We start from the raw sequence: 27,781 nt of genomic DNA on the forward strand, positions 1-27,781 counted from the left end.
CAGGCCTTTTTGAGGGTGCGTCCACTCAGACAATACAAGTGGGGTCGAGACTACAGGCCTTCTGGAATGTCTGGGTGGAGACAGTACAAGATCCATGGGTGATAAAAACAATAAAAAAAGGACATGCTTGGAAATTCAGAAAATCCCCCCCATTGTCAAGATTCAGAGAAACTCGTCCTCCACAGGATCTTCAAAAATGTCAAATCCTACAGCAATACATAGATTCTTTAGTGGAAATGAATGCAGTGGTTCCAGTGCCATTGAATCAAAGAGGAATGGGAATTTATTCTCCATTATTCTTAGTTCCAAAAATGTCAGGCGGTTGGAGACCAGTGTTGGACCTGAAATTTCTGAACAAGTTCATAATAATACGTCATTTCAAGATGGAATCGTTGCAAACAATCATAAAGATGGTAAGAGTGGGAGATTGGATGACAACAGTAGATCTAACAGACGCCTACTTACACATCCCAATAAAGAAGTCTTTCCAGAAATTCCTGAGGTTTGCATTCAACAATCAACACTTTCAGTTCCGAAGTCTCCCGTTCGGAATATCTACAGCTCCTCGGACTTTTTCGAAAATACTATTGCCTGTAATAGCTCATCTGAGAGAGAAAGGTTTAAGAACATACCATTATCTAGACGATATTCTGTTGGTAAGCCAAAATCAATCAACGCTACAACATCATCTAGAAATACTGTTAAACGAATTACAGAAGCTAGGATGGATAATCAATTATCAGAAAAGTCAATTAATACCGTCACAAGACATGATCTTCCTGGGGGCTCGGTTTATCACTTACCAGAACAAAGTCTGCCTACCAGACGAGAAGTTAGCATTAATTCAAAAGAAAGTAAAGACAGCTTTATCACAAAGGACGCTTTCGGTCAAACAAATCTTGAGCTTGCTAGGGACCTTTTCATCTACAATCCCTCTGGTCAAGTGGGCCCACTGGAATCTGAGGAAGTTGCAAGCATTCTTTCTTTCTCATTGGAACAAGAGGAACATGTTCCAGAAATTGGTGTTACCAATAGATGTGAAGATCTCCTTACAATGGTGGCTCAGGAGAGACCATTTGCAGAACTGTCATCAGTTACAACAGGAGGAGCCGATACAAGTGACAACCGATGCCAGCCTAACTGGTTGGGGAGCACACTGTCAGAACACCTGGATCCAGGAAAAGTGGAGGCTTCCTCAGACAGGGGTATCCTCGAACATTCTAGAATTAAGAGCAGCCTATCTAGCTCTAAGGGGCTTCAAGCACCTTGTAGTCCAGAAATCAGTCAGCTTACAGATAGACAACACCACAGCAGTATCTTATGTAAAGAAACAGGGTGGGACCAGGAGTCGGTCATTGCTCAGAGAAACATCGCAAATGATGTCCTGGGCTCAGGAAAATCTGCAGAATCTGACAGCAGTGTACCTGCCGGGAGTCCGAAATATATTAGCAGATCACCTAAGCAGAACATTTGCGGACCCACACGAATGGTCATTGAACGACAAAGTCTTTCAAGAAATAGTCCACAAATGGGGAATTCCACAGATAGATCTATGTGCATCACAATCGAACACGAAGGTACGCAGATTCTTCACGAGGTACCCACATCCATTGTCAGAGGGGACGGATTGTCTGTTGCAGAAGTGGAAGTTCAATCTCGGTTATGCATTTCCCCCATTCCCATTAATCACGAATTTGCTACGCAGACTGTTGAGAGAATCGTGCACGATCATCCTTATACTGCCTTACTGGCCGAGAAGACCATGGTTCACTCTGGTGAAAGAGATGAGTGTCGAGGATCCACTAGTACTTCCAACGATTCCGGATCTGTTACATCAAGGGAAATTATTACACCCGGAGGTCGACAAACTGAATTTAATGGCCTGGAAATTGAAAGGAGGAAGCTGATAGCATTAGGGTGTTCAGAAGAAGTGGTCTCTACTATGCTAAAGTCAAGGAAGATGTCAACCAACTCGACATATCATAGAGTCTGGGAAAGATTTATAACCTACGCAGCAAGCAGAGGAATTGAACCACTTTTACCTCAAGTTCAAGATGTTTTAGGTTTCTTACAGACTGGAGTAGACAAGGGACTAAGCCTATCGGCAATAAAAGTACAAGTATCAGCTTTATCAGCCCTCACTAATGAAAAATGGGCTCTTCATCCGCTGATAATTCAGTTTATACAAGCGGTGCAGAAATTAAGACCGCCGAGGAAACCATTTTTTCCCCAATGGGATTTATGTGTTATATTAGAAGTACTGTCCAATGCTCCTTTTCATCCGATAGAAACATCTTCAATATGGAATACAGCTTTAAAAACCCTGTTCTTAACCGCTATTTCATCCGCAAAAAGAGTGTCAGACTTACAAGCGCTAGGTTGTACAGAACATTTGTTACAGTTTTTTCCCGATAGAGTGGTAATCAGGCCTGTATTATCACATATTCCAAAGGTTGCATCATCCTTCCATATTAACCAGGAACTAACCTTACCCACTTTTTCTGCAGAAAATGGTTGTCATCCGCTTGATGTAGGCAACAGTATTAAAGCTTACCTGGAAAAAACAGCCTCATTCAGACAGTCAGAACATCTCTTTATCAATGTTCAGGGAGCAAGGAAAGGCCAGCCTCTTGCTACAAGAACTATTGCAAGCTGGTTAGTAAAATTGATACAGCTAAGCTATAAGATGAAAGGGCTAGAGATACCAAGAGAGGTCAGAGCCCACTCAACTCGAGGTATGGCAGCATCATGGGCATCATTCTCAAAAGTTTCTGTCGAAACAATTTGTAAAGCAGCTAGCTGGTCGTCACCTCACACATTCTTAGCCCATTATCATGTCAACCCTGCATGTTTGACTTCATTGGAGTTTGGAAAAGCTGTTCTATCTGCTTCTTATAAATAAATTTTTGCATTTCCCTCCCTCGTCTCCTGATTTGTTATGTCCCAGGAGTATGCCGCCATTTCTGTCCAGGAAACCGGAAAATTGTATACTTACCTTCCGTAATTTTCCTTTCCTGGATCAGATAATGGCGGCATACGAATCCCTCCCTCTTGTCCATTCGAGGACTGATTTTCACGAGAATGGCAGGGGGGCCTGGATTCCTTTAATTTATAATAAAGATCTGTCCAATCGGGTTCAGGGGGTGGAGTTGAACCCAGGAGTATGCCGCCATTATCTGATCCAGGAAAGGAAAATTACGGAAGGTAAGTATACAATTTTCCGGTTTGTCGAGCAGCTTGTTGGAAGGGGGGTGACGGGGCCGGTAGCAGGATGGCCTCAGCTCTGTCCTCCGTGCTGCGCTGGGAAACTATGGAGCAGAGGAAGCACAAGGGACAGAACCTGTACTATGACCTGTTCCGCTGGAAGCTGCTGCAGCTGCCCCCAGACGTGCACAGGTTCTGCGATCCGCTGCTGTCAGCCCCCCGCAGGAAGGAACTGCTGCACCTGCTGCGGAGCCTGGAGGAGGAATCCAGCTGCCAGCGCCTGCAGATCCTCTTCTCCTTCTCTGTGCCTAGTCCTCAGGTGCTGGACCTGCTGTGTGCCCTGCACTTCCCGCTGGTGTCTGCAGGAGCTGTGAGTACCCCTGGCCACTCACCCACCTGTCTGATCCCCCTACTGTCCCCCTCTGCAGGCTCCTTCATCTAGAAATCATCCTCACAAGGCTTCTCATGTCTGGAGGCAAAGACGGTGTATTTATAGTCTAACTATTTATAGTATGTCTTCTTCAGGCACACCTGTAGAGCGAGCTCCAGGAAATAAATGGATTTTAGTTTTGTGTAGTGTGGGAAAGGGTGACTTGTGTCCATATAAGGGGGAGTTAATCCTTACTTCCTGCCCTTGGAACTTCTATTGTAGGGATGTGAATTCAACTAGGCAGTTTCTTTTGAGTACTTTCACATGAATGGCTGACAGCAGAACACTTAAAGTGACCCTGACGTGAGCACCCAAAAAGTTTAAAACCCACCAGTTTAGAGGGAATCCCATAGAGCCTTCCCAGTCCTCTTTCCGTGTCCTTGTTCCCCTGCTGTCCGTCTGGTGAAATTGTTCGACCCGCAGATTGAATACGTCTTTAGCCCTCCTTGGGCAGACTGTGGATGTACAAGGGGACATGCATACTCCAGAAGACTAATGGATCTGTACTGAACCCATCTTTGAAGGCACTTTGGGGATGCGAGTGCTTCCTAAGCCTGCGGAGGTGGCTATTGTGAATGCGGGGACAGCAGGGAAACGATGGAGAGAGGACTGGAAATCAGTGGTGTAGCAATATGGGATGCAGAGGTTGTGACCGCACTGGGGCCCCTGGGCTAGAGGGGCCCATTAGGGGAACCCTTCATCCATCTTATTAGGTTTTCATTAGTGCTATGCTGGTAATGAACACCTTTATCTGCGCATTGCATAGTGGTAAGCAATGCGCAACCGAAGTACTAGACGAATAGTGCGCTCCTGCTCGCTCCTCCGGGAGCTTACTGTGCAGTAAGCTCCCGGAGACGTGAGCGAGCACCCGCGTGACCATGGGCGCGCAGCCGCAGTCTACATAGAGGAATAATTAAACCGGGACTGGCTTCGGGTAACGGATGATCGTAGGAGGAAGGCATGGGACACGGCAGCTACAGGGGGCGATATAAGCCCCAGGTAAGTTTCAGTTTTGGGGTTGTTTTTCACCATCCGCAGAACCCCTTTAAATAAATCATAAGGCTTTCCATACTTACCCGTGGCTTCCACCAACTCCTTCCCGGCTACATGTCCCACGACGCAGCTTCACTTGCAGCCCGCGGCTCGGCGTCCCTGCCGGTACTGAGGCCGACCACAGGGTCGGGCTCGTACTGCGCCTGTGCAAGCGCCACTGTCAATCATGGCCACGTTGTTTGCGGTGTACTGCGCCTGCGCAGTACACTGTGGACAACGTGCTTGTGATTCACAGCGGTGCTTGCGCAGTATGAGATCGGCCACAGTACCGGCGGGAACACCGGGCTGCGAGCGGAGCTGCATTGTGGGACATGTCGCCGGGAAGGAGCTGGAGAAACCCATGGGTAAGTAGATTGGGGGGGTGGGGTGGCATGGATGGCCTTATGACCCCCCCCCCCCCCCCCGTAGCTGCTTTGTCCCACGCCTTCCTCTTACAATCATCCGTTCCCCGACACTGGTCCCAGTGTAATTATTCCTCTGTGTAGACTGCAGCTGCGCGGCCGTGGCCACACGGTTGCTCGCTTACGTCTCCGGGAGCTACGTGCGCAGTAAGCTCCCAGAGGCGGGAGCGCACTATTCGTGTAGTAATTTGGTTGTGCATTGAGGATGTGTTCCTGGCGCTCTCCAATGACATCACGGTGTGCCCACGTATTCAACACACCGTTTCCTTGGTGTAAAGGCAGGGGCAGGAGTACTGGGCATGCTGGGCTTTTCCTTCACTGATGCAGCCCTCCTATTCTTGGAAAACAGTTTTTGGTGCTGAAAGGCCTTCTTAAAAAGTATTTTTTCCCCACTTTTGAAAGTTAGGATGTTTGTGAGACCTGGTACTCACTGTTGATCATTAATGCGCTTTGCAAATGCTTTGTTCAAAAGGTCATAATTGCTTTTACATGATTTTTCATCGTATGAGACGCTCCAGAATATAAGACACACCTAGGTTTAGAGGGCAAAAACCAGGGAAAAAAATATAATTTAAACCTGGTGCGTCCATATTTCAGGAGCGTCTTGTACATGACCTCCCCCGAATGGTGTCCTGTCTTCCCCCCATGTGTCCTCCTGTCTTCCCCCATGTGTCCTCCTATATCCTCGTGTTACCCCATGTGTCCTCTCTCCTCTAAGTTCCATCTGGTCTGTCAAGCAGCCTGTTCTGCTTTAGAAGCGGTCTCCACTAGTAGCCATGGCCGTTTCTGATTTGGCTGCGGCTCCCATCATACTGCAAAGACAGCCCATATCGCTAAGCTGTGCTATGAAGAGGGTAGGTGCCCCACTGAGGGAACTACATTAGTGGTCTGCCAGGTGCATCACTGAAGGTGAGGCCAGCAATGCTGGGACACCAGTGCTCCCACCACATTGACAACTGAAGTAGCAGACAACTAATGTGGGTACGTAGGGTTAGACACAACCTTCATTTGTAGCGGAGTGCCTATGTTCAGATTTAGATATAAACAAGCTGGGCGCCTTAGAGTGCTTACACAGCACTGGGAAAATATTGGTGACTGCAGAGTGGCTTTAAAGACACGATCAAAGAATCCTAGCAGTAATCTCCATGTGCTGCTATTAGAGAACGTTACTGTACGCCAACTGCTGGATTGTCTGGAGATGAGTGTGTGTTGGCAGCTTATTACAACATGGCTGTTTGAGGCTGAGCAGCCCACAGTACCTCATGACTACTCTCAGGCACAGCTGCTCTCCTGGCAAATACCAGCATTGTGGGCTCAGTGTTGGCGCTGTATACGTGGCATCCTCTTGGCCAAGCTGCACAGTTTTCTGTCTCCTTCGGTGAGCGTGTCTGAGATTTGAATGCATGCTGATTCTGGGGCAGTGACCTGAATACCTTCAGCTTTATGCGCTGGGACCTGCGTGTGGCAAGCATCCACTGAAGTAAGCCAATTTTGGATTGGAATTGTATGTAGATGACCATGTGCTGAAGATTAAGACTTTTTTATTGTGTGTGTGCTTTATTCTCTCAGAGCTGGGATCCTAATAATTATTCTATAAAATAAGCTGCTCTGTAATAATAAACAGGCAATTCGATTTCACCTATTCACATTTTCTACACAGAGAAAGGCCAATACAGTAAAGGCATTTATGCATAGCTCAAGGACGGGTCACTGGGACCTATACAGCCCATCTCCTGGCAAAGAAAAATAAAATAAATCTGTGGAGTGCAAACATATTTGCCTCTAAGTCATTGGTGGGCAAACTTTTTGACTCGAGGGCCACATTAGGTTCTTAAATTTGACTGAAGGGCCGGACCCGAATAGGAGTGAGCACAGCGTGCAAAACGAGCTAACTGTAATGTAACAGTGTAACTCAAAGACAGTGGGCCTGAGTTTACTTCCAAAACACAGTTAGGCAAAATTACCCTAATGGTACTTAGACCACACACACACACACCGCGAATGTCAGCAGCCAGACCTCTTTAGCAGCAAACAACCCAGGCACAGCAGGCAGACCCCTGAGATGGCAAGACGCATAATTCAGCAGAATTCCCTCCCTTAAAAAAAAAACACATTTGGCAGGGTTTCCCTTTAATGTTATTTCTTTATGTCCCCTAATGTCCCTGCATCTGAAAATAGAAACAGTCTACTCACCCAACAGGTGACTCTCGCAGTGGCGTAGCTAAGAAGCTGTGGGCCCCAGTGCAAGTTTTACATTTGGGGCCCCCCAAGCACTCTATACATAACAATTGATACAGCGCACCAAAACCAATCAAGGACAACCACAGGTGCAAGAGGGGAAAAGGAAACCGTGTGTTATTGATTACTACTATTCAACACATCAATAGAAGTGAATATTATCAGCATAGGACCAATAAAGCGCTAATACTGTGCAGGGCTGTGGAGTCGGTACAAAAATCTTCCGACTCCGACTCCCCAGTTTCTGAAACCACGACTCCGACTCCGGGTACCCAAAATTGCTCAGACTCCGACTCCTTAGTCTAATACTTAACAGGGCTGTGGATTTTGTACAAAATTCATGCGACCCCCGACTCCTCAGTTTCTGAAACCACGACTCCGACTGCAACTCCGACTCCGGGTGCCCAAAATTGCCTCGACTCCGACTCCGACTCCACAGCCCTGATACTGTGGCAGAGGGTGGGCCCCTCTGGCTCAAGGCCTCCGACGCGATCGCAACTTCTGCAATCCCCTATTGCTACACCACTGGACTCTCGGCCTCCAACTTCGCTCCTTTTTTGTCATTTCAGCAGGTACTGCTGCAAATCTCCTGCGCTGACAGGTAGAGCAGGGCTACGGGGAAATGGTGCCCAAAACCCAGCACTGGAAACGCAAATAGACTCCAGAGGTGGGCTTCAGATGCCATTTTTCCGTAGCCCTTGTGCCGAAATCCACTGACTCCTGCAGCTTGGAACAGGTGAACTGGTGCGGGGTCCGTTGGATGCTGCAACACCAGTTTACCTTCAGGGGAGGCAAGATCTGCATTGGCGGGCTGGACAAAGAATAAGAGCAGGCAAATCTCCACCACAATAAATATTGGGGTCACGGCACAGCCCTGCAATCATGGATACCCAAAAAAGGAAAGAGGCTTACCAGCTGGTGACAACCCACATTATAAGGTTGTATCAAGGCTTTGGTAGGACATCAGGAAGCAACAGTCTGTCCAGGATCCACCAATTCAGCAATGATTCCTCTCACGAATGGATATCGGTAAACATCATAAAAAAACAAACGGCAACTCTAAGTGTAAACCGTTTAATATAGAGTTTTCATAGTAAAAAAAGCTTAAAAATAGCATAAAAACAAAACTTACATACGGGGCCCATGCAATGGGAACCCCGAGAAAGTTGCACGCGTGTATGGGTCAGCAATAAAGGACAGTATAAAGGTGCCGCCTGTCTCCTTCGCTGGATGAAATAGCCAAGTGTCTGGTTACGGGCCATGGGCCATAGTTTGTCCACCCCTGTTCTAAGCACAAGGGTTGCTCAGTAAGCCGACCTGTTGAGCATTTGGAGCATTAGCAAGTTTTGCCCAACTCCTTTCTGGCTTCAACTAGGATTTGAATCATGATCTCTACATCTAAAAAGCTGCCCTTAACCGGTACACTGTCTAGTCCCACTAGTTTCTGGTCACAATCTTTATTGCTTGAGACCCTTCTTTGAATGCCACTGTTGCCCTTGACCAGTGTAGTGTTTTTTCCCTCTGTAACTTCTGTGCACTTCACTGACAATTGGGTAGCCATCCTGTCAATGAAGGAAGTTTGTTTTCCAGTGCCATAGTGCTGGTGCTCAGGAGGAGCAGGTCACGGCGGCCATCTTGGAGTTCCTGAAGATCTATGATAAGCAGACATTGCCATTGGGGAAGAAGGGAAGCTTGAATTGGTGTAGAGGACTGAGTACCAAAGGAACACTGCCTGAGGAGGTGAGTATAATGTCTTCCTCAGGAGTTTCCTAGGCCAAAATAATCATTCCTGATGTTCTAGTCTAAAGTTTCACTGAAGATTGGAGTCGCACCAATTTTTTCGGTGCAATTTCCATGGGATCTGTCGTTTTCATGTCACAATTTAATTTGCGTTTCCAGTTTGTTAGGGGGGAAAAAGAATAAAGTAAATAGATGCAGGAAAAATGCAGTGCAAGGGCCCAGCTGAACTGTGCCATATTGCTTGTTCTACAGACTGCTATTACTAAAACCTCATTATGTCATTCAGTACAAGCCAACAGGTCTTTTCTCTGTGCAGGGCACCGGTTACTGGGAGTACCTGCTGCAGAGTCGAGGCCTTGATGTGGTGTCATTTGACCAGAACCATATATTTCCACCTGAGATGCGTTATACAGAGATTCTGGTAAGATGTCTACTATACAAGGATTGTGGAATGAGCATGAACGTCATCCCAAGCATTGCAGTATTTCCCCCATGTGTAATGATTGGTGGAGTGCACGCCTGCAGTCTCCTCAGTGCCTCCTCTTCACTCATCCTCCCGGTGTTGTGTGCAACTCTTCATGCTTTGCCAGGGCTTTTTTATATTCACAGTACTGTAAATTTTTTTACCTTTAGTTTTGTGAGTAATTGTATATTAAATCTAGAAATAATTTCAGGTGAAACTTGGTGGAGGTTGGAGCCGCCTATAGTAACACAAGCTGTATCTGAGGACTGGTGCACACCAAGAGCGCTTCTGAGCACTTTTAAAAACTCCAGCACTTTTGAAAAGGGCTTGGCTAATGTATTTGAATGGTATAGATCACTTCAGAGCGATGTGATTTTCTTCCAAACGCAAACGGGGGTCCTGCAGCATTTCTGCTGACTTCTGAGGCGATTCAGCCTCAATGTTAAGTATAGGAAAGTGGAAAATAGCTCTGAAAAGGGCTAGGGCGATTTTCCAAGCGTTTTTGTTACAGAAGCTATTCAATTACAGCTGTACTGTAACAAAAAATAAAAAAAACGCTACTCCAAAACGCTCCAAAAATCGCTAGGCACGATTACAAAATCGCTAGGCACATGCTTAGAATCGCCTAGAAAAATCACTTCAAAAAGGGCTGAGCATTTGCGATTACGCTAGCGCTTTTTGGTGTGTACTGGCCCTTATGCTGGATAGCAGTGGACTAAGGTAGAAAAGGTACCAGTATTCCTACCGGGGCTGTGGAGTCGGAGTCGTGGAGTCGGAGTCGGAGCAATTTTGGGTGCCTGGAGTCGAAGTCGGGGAAAAAATGCACCGACTCCGACTCCTAATGAGTTTGTAACTGTAATTAACCACTATACCCCCGCCCGTACGGATTTCTCCGTCCCTTTTTCCATCCTTTAACTGCCAGGAACGGAAAAATCCGTACTTTGCGCACTCTCGCCGCTGCCCGCGCTCCCACTCGTAAACACGCCGCCCGCCGCTAGTAAACACGCCGCCGCCCGGAGATCAATGAACGGGAAAATCCATTCCCGTTCGTTGATCTTAGCCCCGCAATGATCCGCTGCTCTCCGATGGGCAGCGCGATCATTGTGAAACGATACAAACTTACCCAGCCTCCAAGTACTTCCTCCAAGCTTCCGGCAGGACGCTTGGAGGTCGCATTAAAGCAAAAAGTTACTGTGGCCGTCTTGTGGCCAAATAGTAAAACTACACCCTACACATTTTTCACATACAAATAAATTACTTTTACACAAAAAATTAACTCATTACCTCCCACACTCCCAATTATTTTTTTTTTGTAATAAAAAAAAAATTAAAAAATGTACAATAAAAAAAATACATAAATAGTTACCTTAGGGACTGAACTTTTTAAATATTTATGTCAGGAGGGTACAACACTGTTACTTTATAAACTATGGGCTTGTAATTAGGGATGGACGCAAAACTGAAAAAAATGCACCTTTATTTCCAAATAAAATATTGGCGCCAAACATTGTGATAGGGACATAATTTAAATGGTTTTATAACCGGGACAAAAGGGCAAATACATTTCATGGGTTTTAATTACAGTAGCATGCATTATTTAAAAACTATAATGGCCGAAAACTGAAAAATAATTAATTTTTTTTCCCACATTTTTCCTATTTTCCCATTAAAACACATTTAGAATAAAATAATTCTTGGCATAATGTCCCACCTAAAGAAAGCCTAATTGGTGGTGGAAAAAACAAGATATAGATCGTTTAATTGTGATAAGTAATGATAAAGTTATAGACGAATGAATGGAAGGAGCACTGAAAGGTGAAAATTGCTCTGGTGGTCAGGGGGTAAACCCCCTCAGTGGTGAAGTGGTTAAAATAGAAAATATGATAAAATGTTCTATTTCTCAGATAATAGTCATTAAAAATAATGTATATATACAGTAATAGCTGTGTTCAGTCCACAAAAATAAATAAACCAATCAAAATTAGTTACTTGTGCTGCTTCAATAAAGCAGTCCCCTTATTTTTTAAGTCAGATATACATATCTGATTGTGACTGTACAGTATATATGATGTGTACACAGGAATCTTTTATATCTATCTATCTATCTATCTATCTATCTATCTATCTATCTATCTATCCTGTAAGTATATTGATGCTGGTTTATGGCTTTATGCAAATGTATGCACTCTCTTTGCTCATGAAATCAAATAAATTGATATTATGTTAAAATTTGGTTTGGTGACTATGAATTAAAGGGTACCTGAGGCGATTTAAAAGAAAAGCTTTATACATACCTGGGGCTTCCTCCAGCCCCCTTCAGGCCATTCAGTCCCTCGCTGTCCACCTCCACCACCTGGATCTTCTGCTATGAGTCCAGGTAATTCAGCCAGTCAGAGCAGTCTGGCTACGTGCCGCTTCCACAGCCAGGAGCGTTCTGCACCTGCACAATAGTGCTGTGCAGGTGTAGTATGCTCCCGGCGGCGGAGTGTGTGCATGCGCACTACACTAGACTGACTCAAGTACCTGGACTCATAGCAGAAGATCCAGGTGGCGGAGGAGGACAGCGAGGGACTGATTAGCCTGAAGGGGGCTGGAGGAAGCCCCAGGTATGTATAAAACTTTAATTTCATCTGTCTCAGGTTTACTTTGTTACACAGTAGTACTATTCTCTACATATGCTATCCCCACAGACCTGCAGGGAATCCACTGAGAATGTTGTGCACATTGAACACAGAGGTGTTGTCTATCACCCATAAACCTTGTTCAGATTGTGCATGAAGAATGTGTAATAGAGGAAGAATCTCATCATTCCCCTGCAGAGTACCTGCACCTCATTCTTACATGTACCCACAGTCACATTGCCTAGGGCCTGATCCATGTTCAGATGTGTAATAGAGGAAGAATCTCCTCATTCCCCTGCAGAGTACCTGCACATCATTCTTACATGTACCCACAGTTACATTGCCTAGGGCCTGATCCATGTTCAGATGTGTAATAGAGGAAGAATCTCCTCATTCCCCTGCAGAGTACCTGCACATCATTCTTACATGTACCCACAGTTACATTGCCTAGGGCCTGATCCATGTTCAGATGTGTAATAGAGGAAGAATCTCCTCATTCCCCTGCAGAGTACCTGCACATCATTCTTACATGTACCCACAGTTACATTGCCTAGGGCCTGATAGATGTTCTTTGTTCCGGTCTGTATCTTTTACAAGTACTCTTACCAAGGACTAGTTTTAGTCTAAAGGGAATAAATATAGTAGTCTCCATATCCTTCTCACTGCAGTTGTCTAGTAAAATTCCTAAGCGTTGGCAGTTAAGAGACGAATTTCACGTTACATACTGTTAATCAACAAAATTGTAATATGCAAATTAGAGGAGTCGGTGTAATCCTAAACTGAGGAGTCTGAGTCGGTGGATTTTGGACCGACTCCACAGCCCTGATTCCTAAAAGAGGAACTCCAGTGAACATTTTAGTGTTGGCAGGTGATGTAGCTGCTGCATGGTTTTTGGCAGTTGGAAACAGCTGTAACAGCTATTTTCCACAATGCAACAAGGTTCACAGACAGGAAACTGCCAAAAAAAGTATGTACTTTTCTTGTGGGAGGGGTTTCTTGTGGGAGGGGTTTCACCACAATATCAGTCTTGCAGCGCCCCCTGATGGTCTATTTGTGAAAAGGAATAGATTTCTCATGTAAAAGGGGGTATCAGCTACTGATTGGGATAAAGTTCAATTTTTGGTCTGAGTTTCTCTTTAAAGAAGTGACATTCACATTCAAGGTTGTGGTGAAAGCTTCTCAAATTTTATTATACACACGCACACGATCCAACTCTTTAATTTCAGGTGTAGAAAATTAACTGGCTGTTTGCTGGCACAACTTTTTTTTTTTTTTTTTTTCTCCCTTGTTTCCACAAGAGGTTATGGCCATTCAGTAGGTAAACCTGAAGTCCATGCAAACCGCTAGATGCACAGTCTCTATAGAGAACTTGAAGTGAGAAGGACACAGAGGTAGACCTCTTGCTGCTGTTTGGCTTCAGCTTTGCTGAGGGTCGGATCTTATTTAAGCGGATGCAAAACGGGCACGGTTAGTGTATCCGCCATCCATTTTGCATTTGCTTGCCCCATTTTCTCGTTTTGCTCCATTGCCTGCCCATTTGCTTAGATCACAACTCACTTGTCCTTTTAACCTCCCTGGTGGTGCATTTCTGTCTGGAATTAGGAGTCAAGAGCGGTACATTGTTTTTCAAGAATTGTAGGCCTCCAATTAAGTCATAACTCGCCAAAATATGCCAGAATAAAAGCCTGGTAGACATTCTGCATATAAATAAAAGACTAGAACACAAATGTATGAATAAACTTAAAATAGTGAAACTGTATAAATAAGGCAGGCAGAGAGTAGTCAAAATCCAGGCAGAAGTCGGTGCAGGCGGCGGGCAGAGAGTAGCCAACATCCAGGCAGAGGTCGTTGCAGGCGGCGGGCAGAGAGTAGCCAACATCCAGGCAGAGGTCGTTGCAGGCAGAGAGTAGTCAAAATCCAGGCAGAGGTTGATGCAGGCTGAGAGTAGTCATTTTAGGGTCATTTTAAAACGTTTCAGACCCTAAAATAAGGAAAAAAAATCATGCCGCCAGAGTCTCTGCAGCAGCCCCTGCTCTCACTCACCTCCCTGGGCTCCAGCGTTGCAATTTTACCTCCGTCTTCTGGGTGGTGCTGTAACTCTGTAGTGAGATTGATGACGGCGATCTCACCAGAGTGATTCAGAGCATAGGAGGACAGGAAGGAGAACGATTACCAACGTCTGGACCCCCCGGGAGGTGAGTGAAAGTGTACGCTGTAGTCTGCATTGAGCTCCAGCTTCCCTCGGCTAGCCCGAGCTACACTCGGGATTACCGCCAGAGAGGTTAACTGTTTAGACCCCAAACAAGCAGGTGTGTGTGATTCAGACAGTACTGTAGCCAAATAGCTCATCAGGGCTGCCAGGCAACTGGTATTGTTTAAAAGGAGAGAAATATGGCAGCCTACATATCCCTCTCAGTTCAGGTGTCTTTTAACCCTAACCGTACTTGTTAACCAATGCCTAACACGCCCACTACCCTATTCTCAAGATTAATATAAACCTTTCCTGCTGACCATTTCCATCCAGATATGCTTAACACTATCCTGTGGTCCAAAGCTAAGGCATAAAACTTTTCCCTTTCTTTAACCTCCTAAACAAGCAGGGCCAGTTCTGGCATGAAGCAAGGTGAAACGTTTGCATCAGGTGCAGAGATTTTTGTACTGTGAGCAAGGCGAAGAGGTCATTATTGGGGAAAAGCAGCATGTTGTTCTGTGTGAGGAGTCTGACAGTGAGTCAGGAGGGGGGAGGCAGGAGAGCAGCAGTGTTTCATTTGAATTAAATGAATCTGAGTAAATTGTCGGATGCTGTGTGATCATTCCAAATCGGGAAGGGGGGGAGGGGCCCTCGGGCAGCAAAAAGTTTAGCACTAGCCCTGCAAATAAGCACTAACTCTGACCCATGAATTAACTGGACACGGAGGTTACCCTCATTATCTGAATCCCCTCAAAATGGTAACAGCCAGTTAGGAGTCGCAACACTGCATCCTCCATGACAAAAAGTCATGTGTATAAAGGAATGGGGCCCAGAGGCCCTAGGGCGTGATTCTACCACTGTCTGATGCTGTTCATCTTGGAGAGGTAAATCTGTGCAGTAAATACTACATAAACTATTGCTTTATAGCGCATGTTCAATCAGATGCAAATAATTCAGAGCAGCTGTTCTTTTTTTCAAGTTGCAGGAATTTGCATACAAATCTGCAGCAAGGCAGAATGAATTGCACCGCATTGACTATTGCTAATAATTTACATGGCCATGCTAACATGGATACTGGTTGCAAGTAGGGGCGTAACGAAAGACCCTGCAAGGGATGCAGCCGCAGGGGGACCCAGAAGTCACAGGTGGCCCCGTTTTGAGAGACTGACAACTAAGGGCAAGGAGAGAAAAAGCTTTCTGCTCTCTGCACAATTGTTCTAATGACTGCATCTGCTCAGCCACTGAAAAGGAATCATACAAAGTTTTGCAGACTAAGATTTTTAGACAATCCCTATTTAGTTTTCAGCAGAGTCTTGTGTACAGGGTTGTTCTACCCCCAGCATTTTTAGCCCTCCCCAAATGCTGTGTACTGTAGTGATGCTGGAGGAGTCTGGGCACGGAGAGAAAAAGCTTTCTATTCTCTGCAGGTTTGAGGATTGGCAGGAGGGTGCACCATCCAAAGTTTCCAGTGATTTCTAGTTATACCCCTGGTTGCAAATGTGCATGTTTTATATGAGACTGATTCAATTGTGTTTTGTGCTATTGGCAATGTCTTTGCTTTTGCTTTCCTGCTATACATGAATGTCATTGGTTTTATTTTCTAAATCTTAACTGAACACAAGTGATAAAGGAAAAGCTGCTCATTGGATAGCTTGCAGATGCATGCTGTGTGTGTTGGTATTATTCTTTTTGTTGTCACACCAGTTACAGGACCCAGGTTCAGCTACTCAACATACAACTTGTTATGTCTAGACTGGAGGCCCTGAACTGCTAGAGAACTATCCAGACAGAGCCCTGTTCCTTGCCTGGCCAGATGCAGATGGTAAGTTGCCTTTACGCTGTCATCAATCTTAAAGGGTAACTTAAAGAGTAACTGTTAGCCCCAAAAATGAAATTTAAATCTGTATTGCAATGTTTTATTTACTTTTTAAGTGAGCCAAAAAGGCAATGCAGAAGTTAAAAATCAATCTAATTTTTTTACTATGTAGCCTTTTCCCCAAGCTCCGGACGCAAAGCCGCATATCAGATACTGCTGAGCATGCAGAGCATGCCTATGTCTGCCCGACCCCCCTCTCCCCCCCCAGGACCAGGTGCCGATATATTCTCACCCCAAACAGCTGACCGCTCTGACACGGAGAGAGAGCGGGAGCACTTCCAGCGCCGCCACCGCAGAGCAGCCGCCGCCGTGCATCATGCACGGCGGCGGCTGCTCTGCGGTGGCGGCGCTGGAAGTGCTCCCACTCTCTCTCCGTGTCTCTGAGCGGTCAGCTGTTTGGGGTGAGAATATATCGGCACCTGGTCCTGGGGGGGGAGAGGGGGGTCGGGCAGACATAGGCATGCTCTGCATGCTCAGCAGTATCTGATATGCGGCTTTGCGTCCGGAGCTTGGGGAAAAGGCTACATAGTAAAAAAATTAGATTGATTTTTAACTTCTGCATTGCCTTTTTGGCTCACTTAAAAAGTAAATAAAACATTGCAATAGAGATTTAAATTTCATTTAAATCAGTTACTCTTTAAGGATAGAAAAAAAAATGAGTTTTACTCACCTGGGGCTTCCAGCAGCCCCCTGCAGCCATCCCGTTCCCACGCAGTCCTGCTCGGAACCTTCTGTCCCCGCCAGCAGCTATTTCCGTTTTTCGGCGACAGGCGCCGACAGGCCTGGGAACGCTAGTGATTCTTCACGGCCACAATAGCAGTATAGAGGGCGCTATTGCGGCCAGGAAAGCGAAAAATCCCTCCTGTTCCCAGGCCTGTCGCCGAAAACGGAAGTAGCTGCCGGCGGGGACAGGATGATCCGAGTGACACTGCGTGGGCACAGGATGGCTGCAGGGGGCTGCTGGAAGCCCCAGGTGAGTAAAACTTTTTTTTTTCCTACTCTTAAGTGTCCTACATTAACGGTAATTCAATTTTTTTTTTTTTTTTACCAAATGCAATCTTTTGATGCGATTTTTTTATGATTGAATTGTATAGAAAATTTGCAGTTTATGAAGGGAATCAATAGTGAATGATTCTTTGGTCGATTGCTTTATAGGATAAAATCAATCCGAAAGTTGAAAAGTATGATCGGAGGCAAAATTACCAAAAAAATAAAAACAAAAAAAACTAAAAGAAAACCTGAACTGAAAATTAAGTCAAAATAAGCATACACAAGTCATACATACTTTCCATGTAGTCTACTCCTCAGTGTCTTTCTCCTGTCCCGCGTCCTGTTTGTTCACTGTGATCAAGGGAATTTTCCGTCCTCCATTTTGAAAATGGTCATTACCCATAGCAGCTTTCTGGTCCGCACACAGTTAAACTGTAACATCGCCCACTTGAGCCATAGGGAAACGTGGACATTACCTGGTACATCAGTTTTCCTCTCAGCTATAACTGACAGCAACTGATATTTTACTGACAGCAACTGGTGTATTTCAGATCTGACAAAATATTGTCAGAACTGGAAGGGATTATTGTCAGAAGAAAATGGTGAGCTTCTGAGAGGAACTGATGGCAAGGTAACTATGCAATGTTCATTTGAAGCTACCTCATGTGTTTATTTGAAATATTTTTACTCAGTACAGGTTCTCTTCAAAGGGGAACTGAAGAGAGAGGTATATGGAGGCTGCCATGTTTATTTCCTTTTAAACAATACCAGTTGCCTGGCAGCCCTGCTGATCCTCTGCCTCTAATACTATTAGCCATAGCCCCTGAACAGGCATGCAGCAGATCTGGTGTTTCAGACTTTAAAGTCAGATCTGACAAGACTAGCTGCATGCTTGTTTCTGATGTTATTCAGATACTACTGCAGAGAAATAGACCAGCAGGGCTGCCAGGCAACTGGTATTGATTAAAAGGAAATAAATATGGCAGCCTCTGTATACCTCTTACTTCAGTTCCCCTTTAATCCGGCCACCAGCAATAGCTGCCAGATGAATTGCGTCTTACCTCGAGTCCATGTCGGCCTGGAGGAGGAATAGAAATTAAAGGAACACTATCAAACCAAGTGGTCTAAAATGACAATGTACAAATAATGTCTAAGGAGCTATGTAAACATTTTCCTACTTTTCATGTTAAATATCAGAGGCAAAAGCTGTCATTCGTTGTGTGTAGATTTTGGCTACGTTTGGAATGTTTCCTTTGCAGAGGTATGACTCTCTGCAGTCTGACATGCTAAAACAGTTTAATATTGAAGCAGTTATATAAAAACAAAAGCCAATTACAAATGTTCATGTTGCCCATAAGATACATTTCCTCTGCTCTCTGTGTGAGAGAGCTCTGCCTGTCTCTGACTGAGCTCTCTGCACACACAGAGTTCACAGATGCACAGTGAGAGAATCCCCCCCCTTCTCCCCTCATGGCCCACTCTGGCATCAGATTACAGTAGACTGCTGTCAGAAAAGTGTGAAAGGAATTAGTTAACAGTAAACAGAGATAAGTATTCAAATGTATACACCAGTACGTAGCAGCACTTCCCAAACATTTCCTATCTCAATTGAAAAAAACATGTTAATTGATAGTGTTCCTTTTAACGGCATCGGGATGTTTGCATGATACGTTTTTCTGCTTTGCCTTTTGCCCAAATTTTTGGGATCCTGAGGTTGCAATTGCATCAGGGCCCTTGGTCCTCATTCCACCACTATATTAGTTTTTTTTTTAATCAGTGCAGTGCTGGCAATGTTCACCTCCTATATATGCTTTGAATAATTGTAATGCTGGTGGGGAATAGGGACCTTTTTTTTTTTTTTTTTTTTTTCTCATTTTCTTTTTTTTCTTCCTTCTTCCTTTTTTATGCGTTCATGTTATTGTTTTGTTTTCAAAACTTCCCTGCGAGTTGCACCTCCTTCCGCATTGCGACAACTCAGGGGGCATAGTATTTAACGCCACCGGGGAGTTTTGCGGAAACGGGAAGAGCTGCCAATTTGCTCACCTGGACCCAACTCACTGGCGATGCGTACATATGTATGCCCTTCACCGTGCATGTTTCTTTCATATTCAAACTAAAATGCAATACTATCTATAAAACAGTTACTAGAACCTAAAGTTATAGATCATCACAATTATATATGGACCGACATCCAATTCAGTATAACCTGAAGTAGTGCAGATCAAAGCAAAAACAAAAAAGGGGAACAAAAAAGTAAACAAGACCCCCAAAAAAATGTGTGTGTATATGTATGTGCGACTGTATACTATGATGTATAACTTCTGATATTTATGTTGTATTTAGTAGTCTACTAGAAAGAATCCGTAAAGCAGCTGTGCAGACAAAATTAAATAAATGATAGTCTGTTCCAAAGAGAAATAAAAGTGAGATGCTTACCTCAGTATAGGGAAACTTCTGGATAGTCCAGAGGCTTCTTGAACCATCCACAAGTCCCCATTTCTGCACTGGGTGCCCTCTGCACATATCTGACAAAGCAAGAGTTTGTCAGGTATGTTTTCGCGGCTGCACTCTTCTCCCTGTACGAGTGCGGCCATACTGCCCATGTGTTAGTATGGGCGCTTCTGTGCAGTAGCACAATGCCACTTGTGCTACTGCAATTTGCATGGAAGCCAGAATTTTTAGTTATCTACATTACCACTTTTAGCCATGTATACAGAGGATTACCAAGGCACTGTTGAACCCAGTGTTTTTTTTTGTTTGTTTGTTTTTTTGCTGGGTTTCTGATCAAGGCCATGGAGCTTCCAGCAGGACAATGACCTGAGTCTTCAGACTTTACCAGCACTTTCTGGGGTTTTGGAAGCAATCAAATTGGAGTCCAAACCTGAATCCCACTAAGCCTCTGTGAATTTCATTTTAAAAACTATAGTTGGATAAAGCTGTCCTCCAGATCTAAAGGAAATGAAGCAGTTTGAAAATATAAGATTTGTCCCGACTGTCAGTGGAGAGGTAATTTGTGACTGTAGGAGGCGCTTGTTTTGGTTGCTTGTAAAGGCTGCGCTACCAAATATTTAACCTAAAGCATGAATAATGTTCAGTCATTTTTATTATGATTTGAAATTATGTGTTAAAGGACAACCGAGGTGACATGATGAGATAGATGTGTCTGTATAGTGCCAAGCACATAAATAACTGGGCTGTGTTCCTCCTTTTTTTTTTTTTTTTTTTTTCTCTGCTTGAAAGAGTTAAACATTAGGTATGCAAGTGACAGGTTCTGTCCGGGTCGGGACTGGGTCAGACTATAGCATAACCCTCACTGATCGGTAATTACAGCCATAAAACACTTTCCTGTCAGTAAATGGCTTCTGAGAGCAGGAAAGGGACAAAAAGGGTCAATAATTCATAGATTTGAGCTCTGGCATACTTTAATGAAAGGTGTCATTGAGCAGAGACAATGAAACAGTAAAAACTTAAAAAACTAGATTTACATAAAAAATAAAACTGTAGGATATCTAAAAAAGTAATTTTGTTAGGAGAAGGAGGATAGATGCAATTGTTTTTCTCATCGGTTTATATTCACCTCGGATGTCTTTGTAGCCTCCCTGGCGGTATGGACGAGCTGAGTTCGTCCAGCAAAAACTTGCAAAAAGTGGTAATGACGAGCTGAGCTCGTCCATGCCGACAGGGAGATTTCCTGTTTCTCTAACCCGCCGGCTGCCTTTTTTTTTCATCAGAGGGATTCCCCAGGATGGCTGGATGCCTGACTGCACGCTGTGGGTAGCGATCTGTGCTACCCACAGCGTGCAGAACAAGCATCCAGCCACCCTAGGGAATCCCTGGGCAGCCAGCGGGGCAGAGAATGTGCGGGGGTTCCCCCTTGTATGCGGAGGCTATGTGGAGGGGGATCCCCCTCTGTGCGGGTGGGGGGATCCCTTTCATAGATGGCTATGTGGGCGGGGGATCCCCCTCTGTGCGGGTGGGGGATCCCCCTTCAATGATGGCTATGTGGGCGGGGGGGGGGATCCCCCTCTGTGCGGGTGGGGGGATCCCCCTTCAATGATGGCTATGTGGGCGGGGAGGGGGGGGATCCCCCTCTCTGCGGATGGGGGGATCCCCCTTCAAATGGAGGAGACAGTGCGCTGCAGTTGTCGCTGGAGAAATCCCTCGGGTGAGTGCACACATTTACTCAACGGGCTGAGACGGGGGGGGGGGGGGAATCGGGAGGGAGGGGGTTTGGAGGGGGGTAGGCCACCCAAATAGCCACCATTTGAAGGGGGATCCCCCCCATCCGCAGAGAGGGGGATCCCCCCCTCCCCGCCCACATAGCCATCATTGAAGGGGGATCCCCCCCACCCGCACAGAGGGGGATCCCCCCCCACCCACATAGCCATCATTGAAGGGGGATCCCCCCACCCGCACAGAGGGGGATCCCCCCGCCCACATAGCCATCATTGAAAGGGATCCCCCTCCACATAGCCTCCGCATACAAGGGGGAACCCCCGCACATTCTCTGCCCCGCTGGCTGCCCAGGGATTCCCTAGGGTGGCTGGATGCTTGTTCTGCACGCTGTGGGTAGCACAGATCACTACCCACAGCGTGCTAGGATGGGGGGGGGGGGAAGACATCTGGCAACCTATAAATCTGGCTAAACACCTGGCTCACTATATACCTGGCTGCACATCTGGCTACCTATACATCTGGGTCTTATACTCACCATTGGCGTGCTGATCCCTCGTCTCGTACCTCTGATAGCTTCCCCAGTGTCTTCTTCCATGTCCCTTGGCGGATTTTGCTTCTCCCTCGGCGATCACATGTCCCCCGTTGATCGGCGCTGATGACACCAAGGTCATCGGCGTTGATGACAACAGCGTCATCAACATCTTGCAGAAAACACTTTTTTAAATTCAATACAATAACCTTTATTGAATTCAATTTAAAAAAAAAATTAATTGCAAAAAAAAAAGGTTGAAAATTATTGGAAATTAATTGAAACACTTTTTGCACAGAAACCCTGGGGAAATTAAACGCCAGGGTGGTTAAAGAACAAACGACACCCATGCTAACCTAGAAATAAAAAACACATATATAAGTAGATAAATACTACTTCTACTTACATCACAACAGATGTATTGTGCTATCCACGTAATGATTCCTGTGAATTTTAAAAAGGAAAAGCAGAAAATCCTATTCTAGGCAGTGGCCATCTTGCCAAGCTAATGCTGACATCATATCCTCCCTGACTCTTGTTTTCCCCCCTCCCTTCTCTTGCTCATTGTGTATTCATTAGCTGCCCTCCTCCCAGAGTCTTCAGACACTCCCACTGAGGTGTATACTAGGAACTACACTGTCTTATCCTCCAATCGTTGAGTCACCTCAGCCTTGCTTGTAAACACAAGTGAGCAGAGGTGTTTCAGATAAGAAAGCTAGGCAGGGAAATAAATGGAAGAGGAGAAATATATTATAGATAAAAAAAACTCCCAGCATTCAACTCTTTGGCACGGTTTTGCAAGTTTTGAATGCAGGATTAGCATCTTTAGCACTTAATACACTCAGACCAGTTGCTGTTGAAATTTGATTTTTATGGTGACAATACCGCTTTAAAGGAAACAAAATCTGATGGTTACTCAGAGCCTTTAGGTTAAAATTATACTTTACACCTACAAAAAAGACACTTATGGAAGACACTTATGGCTATCACAAGAACACAAAGCTTCCCCCAAAGCCCTCCAGTGCTTTCAATGGAGCAGCAGACCCGTTTCTAGGGGCCGTGCGGGCGCCCTGAACGCTATTGGGAGGGGGGTGCTGTAATGGAGGGGGGAGCCGCAGCCGCGGGGAGGGCAGCCCGACCTCTCCCTCCCTTCCTCTCCCCGGGCCGCTCTCTGTGCTCCCCCCTCCAGACTGCAGAGTTAATGCAGGGAAGCGCTCACTGTAAATAGCTACTTACCTCCCAGATTCCAATCGCCGATCACTCACCGCCGGTCTCCTCTACAGAGTCGGGTATACACACACTGCTTCCTGTTAAACAGGAAGCAGCGTGTGTATACGCATCTATGCAGGGCTGCCCTCCCCGCGGCTGCGGCTCCCCCCTCCATTATGGGGGGGGGAGCACGTACCTACCTCACCTATACTGGGGGGCAGCTACCTAATCTAACCTATACTGGGGGCACTTACTTATCTAACCTGTATTGGGGGAACCTACCTGCCTAGCTAGCCTATACAGGTGGCAACTATACTGGCTACCAATATTGGAGGCACCTAACTAACCTATACTGGGGGCACCTACCTATCTAACTTATGCTGGGGGCAACTATTCTGGCTACCTATATTGGAGGCACCCACCTAGCTAACATGTACTAGGGGCACCTACCTATCTAACTTATACCCGGGGCACCCTATCTAACCTATACTGGAGGCACCTACCTGGCTAACCTATGCTGGGGGCAACTATACTGGCTCACCTATGCCTGGCTACCTATACTGGGGGTACCTATTCCTGGCTACCTATACTGGGGGTACCTATTCCTGGCTAACCTATACTGCGGGCACCTATACATGGCTCCGCGAGGGGGGGCGCAATTTTTACACCCTCGCCCTGGGTGTATTTTAGCCTAGAAACTGCACTGTGGAGCAGCCTCCTCTGCAGCTCGTAAACTTAGCTGTTTAACTTGAGTTAAAGGTTAAGTCTGTGTTTGCCCATTGTAAAATCTTCCTCCTAGATTTACATTTTTATGATTTATCATAGATGGCAACATCTATAGTCCTGCCAGGTGATCTGTCCGGAGTGTTTGTTTACTGAGAGTTCTATGCAAAGAGGGAAAAATTGCTTGCCAGTTAGAAAAAGCCATTATTCCCCACAATGCAATGAGGTTCACAGACCGCAAACTGTCAGGACTATAATAGGGGTTTAACTATAATATCAGCCACACATATCTATTATCTATTATCCACACATAATCTATTTGAAAAAAGGTAAAGATTACTTGTGGGAAAGGGGAATCTGCTACTAATTAGGATGAGGTTCAATTCTTGGTTAAAGTTCCTCTTTAAACCATAATACAGGGGTTGGACAAAATAATGGAAACCCCTTGAAAATCAACAAAATGGGCTTGATTCACAAAGCAGTGCTAAGTGTTAGCACGTTTGTGAAAAGCCCCCCTTCACGCCTAAACTCAGTTTAGGCGTGATAAAATCAACTTGCGTGCAAAGTCCCATGCGCAAAACGTTAACGTCGCATCCGATGCACCTTTAAGGTCGCATGGGGTGCGACATTAAAGTCGCACCCCATGCGACCTTATAGGTGCAGGGGATGCGACATTAAAGTCGCATGGCGGTGCGACGTTTTGCGCGCACCAAACTGTGCACGCGCAAAGTTTTGCACGTGGGACTTTGCGTGCAATCTTATTGTCAAAACGGTGCTAACCTACTTAGCACCATGCTTATCACACCCAAAGGTGCTAAGTAGGTTAGCACAGCTTTGTGAATCAAGCCCAATATACTTTAATATGGTGTAGGTCCACCTTTTGCGGCAGTTACAGCCTCAATTCTCTTAGGTATTTATTCATACAAATTGTGAATTGTTTCCACGGGAATTTTAGCCCATTCTTCACTTACAACACTCTCCAGTTCTTGGAGGCGATGGCGGCGGAAATCGACTTCTTACTTTAATCTCTAAAAACGACCATAAATGCTCAATAATAATGAGGTCTGGGGATTGTGGTGGCCAGATGAGATGCTCAACTTCATTAGAATGTTCCTCGTGCCATTCTTTAACAATTCTAGCTGTATGGATTGGGGCATTATCATCTTGAAAGATGGCATTCCCCTCCGGAAACAGTTCTTTAACCATAGGATGAACTTGGTCGCCCAAAATTCCTAAATAGTCTCGGCTGTTAATTCTTCCATGAAGGGAAATCATTGGCCCGTCGGATTTCCAAGAAATAGCACCCCAGATCATCACGGAACCCCCGCCATGTTTACGGTTGGGAGAAGGCAGTCTGGATAAAATGCTTCTTTTGGCTGTCTCCAAACGTACACTCGGCTGGAGGTCGAAAATAAGGTAAACTATACGTTAGAGAAAATCAAATTTTTTCCACTGCTTGAGGGACCAATTCTGGTGGTTTCTACACCACTCTAAACGCTTTGAAACATTTGTCTTTGAGAGCAGAGGTTTTCTAATTACAGTTGTTCTGTGGAATCCAGATTTGTGCAGCTCCCGACTAACCGTTTTTGTGGAAACTGGGTTCTGTAGGTGTTCATTCAGCTCTGCAGTGATTTTAGGAGCCGTAGTCTTGCAAGCTTTTCTAACCATTCTATTTAGAGTCCGACAGTCTCTCTCAGAAAACTTTGACTTTCAGCCACAACTGTGCTTTGCTGAGGACGTTTTTCCTTCTCTTTCAAAGGCAGTCATTACTTTTGAGACAGCACCTCTTGAAATACCAAGCATTCGGGCAGTTTCTGTTACAGTAGCACCTGCCATACGAGCACCAACAATTTGGCCTCTCTGAAAGTCTGAGAGATCTGCCATTTTTATAAATTATAACCAACTTTTGTTTTAAATATCTGTAAAAAAACAATTATTTTAATTAAACATATTAAATAATAAACAAAAAAAATTAACATATGTCAAGATTTGATTGCTTAAAACATGTTCAAAGATTATGATGCAAAAATGTTAGGCGTTTCCATTATTTTGTCTAACCCCTGTATATGTATATTTTAGAGACTTTACACAGCCTACAGTATAGTTTTGCTTAAAGGGAATAATTCTATTACATTCTGATTTGTGTTGTTTGCAGTACTGCATGTATGTATGGTCAGTAGAGGGCAGTATTTAGTCACATATGAGTAGTATTCTGTCTTGTTTCAGGAATACTCTTGCCAATGACACATACCTTGATGGGTTTAGCTGATTAGCTGCATGGGCCACAACTAACATTCTGGTTTCCACTACACATTTTTAGGGTAGACTATTGGATCAGTTCTGTGTCACACTGCAACAGTAATAAACAGCTGAGTACGGGCTTATATAAAAACAAGAGAAGACCGGGAGCCCATCTGGTATATTATCACTATTATTCTGAGTAAGATCTTTAGGTAATTAGAGATATGCTCACAAAGCAGGGTTGCAGACAAGAGGCAACCACTCTACGTCAGCATGTGGAGAAGTATCGTCTCTACTCGGTCTTGAAGTTGTTGGGTGAAGGTCGCAGCTCCTTAAAATTGACCATCTAAAGGTGGTTGACTCCCCTAGCGCGGGGTAACAAATAGATAGCAGAGTAGTAGGCGGCACCCAGACAGATTAGGTATGTCTTGATGTTAGCAATATTTCTTTAAAATAAATGAATATAAATAAACCTGGTCCTACCTTCATTATTCAGTAGGCTTTGGTAAAATAAAAGGACATTTATTGAGCACTAAAAATGACAACACATTTCACGGTGTAAGTCGCTTCCTCAGGTCGAATACAATGCCTGAAGTTGCACCTTCTCCAGTTGTGGGCGCCTAGTGAGTGAGAACCAAAGTGGAATGAGGTCCATGCACTCTATTTTTTTTTTATCTGACTTTATGACTCCACCATTAGAAACACTGGTCAAAAGGTATCCATTGGAGAGGTGCAAGACAAAAACAACTGCTGAAGAAGAGGAACGTAAACCCGTGACCAACATTTCCTTAGAAAAAAACCCAGCTTAGTTATCCCAAAATGTTTCAAATGATGGTCTGTGGACTGATGAGTCAAAAGCAAAACTCCTTTAGAAAAGGAGAACCTATTAGGTAGATAGTGGTCTACTGGTAGATCGCAAAGGACACTTAGGTAAATCCCACACTGACGGGGGAGCGGCGTGCACAAATGGGATCGGCAGTCGGGGGGGGGGGGAGGGGGGGATGGGTGGATGAGGATGAGTTGCTTGGGGGTCAGGGGTCTTGAGCCTCTGTAAACACACGCCTGATTATTGCATGAGGCAGTTGTCATGGGCTGCCTCAGCCGACTTTAGTCAAGCGTGTGTATGAGGCTCTGAAGACTGACTGGATTAGCTGCTTGTTTCAGGTGTGTAATTTGAACACTACTGGTTCCAGAAAGATCAGTAGGATGCCAGGCAACTGGTATTGTTCAGAAGGAAATAATTATGGCAGCCTCCATATCCCTCTCACTTCAGGTACTTTAGGTTTCTTTTATTTATGATGTTGGTTCCTGTAGCTGTACTTTTTACTTCAGTGTTTCCTGTTTTCCAGAAACTTCTCGCTTCTCCCTGGAGTGCCTGGCTTACTTCCGAGGGCATACGCTGTTCCACGTAGGTGAAACGCTTGGTGAAACCTTGTCTTCCAATCCCTGGGGACAATCCACATCACGTGACTTCCAGCTCGCACTGGCTGAAGATTTCTGCTGTGTGAAGCGAATCCGGCTGCCAAACTGGCCTGGCCATGTGGACTCTTTTACCATGTGGAGGAGGAAAAACCCCCAGTTTGTGCTCTGCGATGGTGCTCATTTCCAGTATGTGGACACACAACTGGAGGTAGACCAGTAATGAAAACTAAACACTTGCCTTTCAAGATTCAATACAGCTTCCCCTGGAATGTCA

General features: G+C 45.1%; 1 protein-coding gene across 1 annotated transcript; it reads left to right on the forward strand.

Moving 5' to 3' along the window:
• Positions 1-3,247: 3,247 nt before the first annotated feature.
• Positions 3,248-27,781, forward strand: LOC137544916 (uncharacterized). The gene is made up of 4 exons (XM_068266013.1): positions 3,248-3,574; positions 9,383-9,487; positions 16,094-16,163; positions 27,435-27,781. Exons 1-4 carry the CDS (start codon positions 3,272-3,274, stop codon positions 27,725-27,727), a joined length of 771 nt encoding a protein of 256 aa, XP_068122114.1. The 5' UTR covers positions 3,248-3,271; the 3' UTR covers positions 27,728-27,781.

This window comes from Hyperolius riggenbachi, chromosome 2, assembly GCF_040937935.1.
Source record: "Hyperolius riggenbachi isolate aHypRig1 chromosome 2, aHypRig1.pri, whole genome shotgun sequence".
NCBI lineage: Eukaryota > Metazoa > Chordata > Amphibia > Anura > Hyperoliidae > Hyperolius > Hyperolius riggenbachi.